The 5,142-nt window shown below is 54.5% G+C and overlaps 2 protein-coding genes across 2 annotated transcripts; both read left to right on the forward strand.

The window, feature by feature from the left end:
• Window positions 1-265: 265 nt before the first annotated feature.
• On the forward strand, window positions 266-549 carry FOIG_16765 (uncharacterized protein; the record flags this gene model as incomplete). The annotated part of the gene is made up of 1 exon (XM_031218241.1): window positions 266-549. The coding sequence occupies exon 1, from the start codon at window positions 316-318 to the stop codon at window positions 547-549; it is 234 nt and encodes a 77-aa protein (XP_031052044.1). The 5' UTR covers window positions 266-315.
• A 1,996-nt stretch (window positions 550-2,545) lies between these two features.
• Window positions 2,546-4,814, forward strand: FOIG_16766 (uncharacterized protein). Its single transcript, XM_031218242.1, has one exon. It carries the CDS (start codon window positions 2,735-2,737, stop codon window positions 2,870-2,872), a length of 138 nt encoding a protein of 45 aa, XP_031052045.1. The 5' UTR covers window positions 2,546-2,734; the 3' UTR covers window positions 2,873-4,814.
• Window positions 4,815-5,142: the final 328 nt, after the last annotated feature.

The following is a 5,142-nucleotide window of genomic DNA, read 5'->3' on the forward strand; positions in this document are numbered from 1 at the left end:
TAGCCAGTCAAACGCTGGTGCAAATGTCAATCTCACGCGAGTCCCGACGAGACCTTCATTGGATGTACAAGCTCAGGATGCATGGAGTGGATGCATCCCAAATGTATGGTCCATGACATACTCATGAAAGTCTATAAGCAACGGGGAACTAATGGGCAGAGACCGGAGGAGGTAACGCACCCTCTATCGACTATTGATACAAAGGGGAGAGAGGTCCAACACCTGATCGACATTCGCCCAAAAGAAACTCAAGCCGACGATCACACTCATGGGGATGTTCGCGAGACGCTTTTAAAGACTGAAACATCAACGCCCATGTTAACGTACTTTAAATCTAAAACCCCCAGGATAGTTAATAACTTAAAGGAGAAGGGCCACAAGAAGGCAGCAGGTCCCAAGCCATACGTAGGACTTTTCGAAGCCGACCTCAAGACTCAATGCAGCCCCCCAGTGTGGGAGATCCGTGATCTACGTAGAAACGGAGGAGCTGACGATGAGACATGGACTGAGGGAGTCCATTGTCTACTGTGCGGTGTTCTTGTGATGTGAAGCTACGGGGACAAACCGGGAATTGTCGTACGGGGCTTGGGAACCGTGGAAAGATTGGAAGATGAACCTGCTGAAAGTTTCTGCAATCGAGGACATGGTTAGTTGTGTGACTGATTTGCTTCTCCGCAAAGGTCTGTTTGGCTAATTTTGAGCTAGCCTAGATATCAATGCCGCCTCCTATTCCACAAGAGGACGTCATCTATTGCCATACCGCCTCCACTGCTGCAGCAGCTATTATCGCGATCGCGGCCGAGATAACTATCCCGGAATTTTTGAACGATTCTTGACGAGATCTTGTGTCTGGATGAGACCACCTTTGTGCAGGCCGGTTACATTCACGAATACGAGACTCAAGGCCGGTCTAGCCAGCCAGAGAACGTTGTCAGATGTTCCTGGCTCATTGAAGGATAAGATGCCCAAGCTGGGACAGAGGCTTACTCTTGAACCGAATCGTCGCAAAGTTGCAGGCCATGGAGAGGAAGCACCGGATCTCGCTCAGCTTGGACTTGGCTTGTCATTGCTAGCATTGACAGCCTATTCATCGTTGGATCCTGCGACTCGTCAAAAAAATGGCTACCTCATCTCTTAAGGCCTTTTGTAGAAACCCCTACAACAGCTTGGCCATCTCTTTCAGGTCGATTCTGGGGCGGGTAAAGCTAAAGTCCTCCATAAGGGCGTCGACCATGTGTAGGGAAGGATCGAACTTTAGATCGTAATATATTGAAGGAGGCTACCATTTGCCTCGACCATAGCTGTCACGCGCTTGTTAGTTTCACCTATGTACGGCCACGGCGCCAGAACTTACAAAGGTCAGCTGACCACAAGGGGCCGCAGGAGCCCGGCGACATAACTTCTTTGGTAGTGGAGAGCGGGCTTGGACCGACTGATAATTTGATATTTGTGTTTGAAAATGACAGAATGGAAAGCTTTCACTGTGGCTAGGTAGTGATGTCTGCATTTCAAGGGAGCGACAACAGTGGAATTCATACTTTTTGCTTTTGGGTCCTCGAGGCTCTTCTTCACGTAGGCGAATTGGCGTATACACAGGTGTGTAGGTGTGTGCATGCAGCTGCGCAGTGCGTACGCGCCAGGGTATATTATATACTATACACAATGACGTGTCGTTCAAACGCTCTTTGCCACGCAGTCACGTGCAAGCGCGACCAACGTTAGCTACGTAATTACCCGTACTCATCAAAGTACCTACGTGCCTACCTATCCGTTACCTGGCGACACCCAGGGAGTTAAGGTAGGCAAAGACAGACGAGAAACCTAGGGGAAAAAGGGGGGTCGGGCGACGATGACGAGCAGAGAGGTGAAGTTGCGAGGCGTGCGGCAGCTTAAAAAGCAGGGTGGCACAGTTCGGGACTAATGCACGGTGGACACGCTTGTACCTTTGAATGTTGCGTCGCGAGCCAGTAATGCCCCAAGCGGAGTGGAGGTTGGAGGAGCAGCGCGTCTCAATGGCGATGACGGCCTATGCGCACTGATTTGCTTGCTGCGTACGTGCACGCGCGACTGGGCTCGCAAACGGAAAGGGCGGGCGAAGTGACCGGCTGAACAGTTCCCCGTCGCCGGAGAGGGATCAACCGTGCCAAGAACGGACGATATACGTAATGAGCTCATTGGCCATGCATTGACGAGTTGAGATCTTTTCGCGTGGAGGATTGGCCCCTGAGGGCCCGTGCCAGTGTAGGCAACCATCGGTCAGGTTACAGTTTGGCATGGGATCCATAGCACTCCATAACAGGGAGCTCATTGGCTGCCCAGCTGCTCGTTCCGCTAACGCGATGCAGATCTGCCCAAAATCCTTAGGATCGCATTTTCAAGCAGTGCGCGAACCAATCGTGCTGTCCGCGAGGCTCCCAGAGGATCGCGGGCCGAGAAACCAAATAAACAACACTGACAATCGCTTGGATCAGTCGGGTGTCTGTGACGCTCACTTCTTCCCTTCAATGACCCCCAACGCTTCAACAAAATACTTGAGGTATGTCACTTGCGCGATTTCGACTCTTGAACGGCAGGCACCAGAAACCTACACTCGTTTTTTCGTTCATTGATCCTGCGACCAGAGGCCCAGCACCCGTCTCGTCTTCGCAGGCCGTGACATGATCTCGAATTACCGTCGACCTCCATTCTATCTTCTCCATTCATTCAACCATGGCTGGGACAGAACCAGCAGTTCATGATGCCGACGGGCCAGCTGTTCAGAAGGGGCCAACAATTGTGTCGTCCACCATATACGAACTTAGCGAGCTCAAGAAGGAGCTCAAAAAGGAGCGCGAGAAGGCTCAGGGCCTCGAGAAAAGCTACGAAGAAATGATCCAGAAGGGCGCAGCCGACGCTTGGCATATAGAAGAGCTCAATAAGGACATCCAGAGAATAGAAGCAAGCGCATGGCCACAACATCGTGAGCTCATGATGGCGCGAGAGGGGCTCGAAACCGCCATGCGGGAGAAAGAAGAGATAGTTTCTAAATTTCGCGGCATGCAAGCGCGCATAGATGAACTGAACGGCGTCACCCGCCACCTCGACGTTCGCTGTTGCATGGCTAACCAGGCGATTTTCGGCTACGTGCGGCACATTGGGTACCTGGAGAGAGAAAATGATATCTTGAGGGGCTCGATCGAACACAGGGCCAACGCGTCGGGAGCGATGGCCGCGGAAATGACGGGTCTGAAGCAGCTTATGACCCGTTATCAGAACGAGCTGGAGACCACGAAATGTCTCAACCAGTCGCTGTATGCCGACGTTCGGCGGCTCTCGAACAAGACGCAGGACATGAGGGCCAAGCTGAAGAAGGCCGAGTTCGACGCGACGACCATGAATATACATAAGCAAGACCTCCAGAAAGTCCTCGCCGTCGCCGAGGGAAAGCTGAACATTCTCGAGAAGCAGGCGCCCTACGACGCCCGCACTCGCGAAGAGACTGAAAAGGACCTGGTCTTGGCCAAAAAGAGATTAGAGAATACCAAAAAGCAAAGAAAAAAGCCTGCCCAAACCAAGGGTAAGGTCACGGCGAAGGATGAGGCGGCTATGGCCGCCATGGAGAAGGGCCTAGAGGACGAGATTAAGCGCCTCACAAGGTCGCTCGAGGAGAAGGACAAAAATATACAGGAGCGGGAGATCAAGATGGAAGAACTGCGAGCAAGAATCAAGAGCAACGCGGATGAGCAGGAAAGTATACAACGCGAGGAAAATGAGGATGAATCGGACAGTCGAACCGTCGTCGCGGTCGAGGACACCAAGGTCAAGGAACACTCCAAAATCGACGAGTGGTATGTGGAGGTGAGCACGCCGGCCGACGAGCTGGCGAGGCTGCGAGAGGAGCTGCAAGACGCGCGGGAGGAGATAGACCAACTGAAGGAGACAGTCGAGGGCCTAAATGGGGTCATACACGATCAAGAAACTGAGATCCAGCGACGGCGGCAGAATGAGACGACGCTGCGGGCCGAGGCGGATCGGCAAGGAACCATAGCGGCCGAGAGCCAGGAGAAGCTGCGGGAAAAGGAGCACCAGGTGCTCGAGCTCGAGCGAATCCAGACGCGTGCCAACCTCAAGTTGATCGGGAGCGGCATCATCGTGATAGAGGCACTGGTCCGCGACCGGACCCTGCTGGTGCAGCACGTGCTTGAGACGGTGGCCGGCCGGCTGGACGGCATCGACAGTGCGACCTCGGCGAACCGCGCCTTCGACGAGATCGACGGCTTCCTCGAGAACGTCACCGGCCACACGCTAGGCTGCATAAAGCAGGCTGCGCAAGACGCCTCCGCCGTCAACGGCGTGGTGCGCAATATGCGGCGCCTGCTGCCCAGCCTAGCCAACAAGAACGACAGGGACGACGTGTCGCGCCTCTTCGGCGAGGTCCAGATGTTTAAGACGGACGTCAAGGGGCTGATGGAAGGCATCAAGCAGGAGCTGGCCGGCGCGGGGGCGGGCGCGATCGCCGGCGACGGCGGGGCCATACAAAAGAAATCAAAACAAACGGGAGCCCCCCGAGATCGACGCTTCTGGCTAGGTTTCCAGCCGGCTGAGCTCGTCTTTTCCTCGGACCTTCCCAAGCCAGAGAGAAAGAAGATGGCGTATGTCGTGGATATTCTGAGCCAGCTGATCGTGGCCATGGTCGGCTTCTGGATCGTCGACCGCCTGCGCGTCTCGTTCAAGCTCAGCGACACCTCGGCCAATTTCCAGCGCGCGTGCATCTGCATCGCCATTTGCTTTATCGCTGTGCAATCTGCCCAATCCACCAAAAGGCGCCCGCGCACCACCCTGGAGGGGGGGCGGGCCGCCGTCAAGACGGGACCGCTGACCCACAGATGAAAAAGGGGCGAGCAACGACGTTCACGGCGCCAATATACTGTACAATGTAGTAGTGTGGAAGCAAGCTACAGACAGAATGGCTGCTATTCAAAGTAGATACTGCTATCTATGATACTTTTGAGGGCTATGGTGTCCCGGACCCTGTTGGCCTTGGGTGTGGCGGTGCGTTGGATGACTGAGCCATGGCGGAGGCGACCGCCCGGGCTTGGAGCACTAGAGGCTAGGTTGGCCTGTCAGTCAACAAGACATAGCCGGCGTCCAAGTCTATGACAT

The sequence above is a fragment of the Fusarium odoratissimum genome (genome assembly GCF_000260195.1).
Source record: "Fusarium odoratissimum NRRL 54006 unplaced genomic scaffold supercont1.155, whole genome shotgun sequence".
Taxonomy (NCBI): Eukaryota; Fungi; Ascomycota; class Sordariomycetes; order Hypocreales; family Nectriaceae; genus Fusarium; species Fusarium odoratissimum.

What these genes read in the sequence shown, in the direction of transcription:
- FOIG_16766 (XM_031218242.1), top strand. Translation starts at nt 2,735, where the DNA reads ATGATGCCGACGGGCCAGCTGTTCAGAAGGGGCCAACAATTGTGTCGT.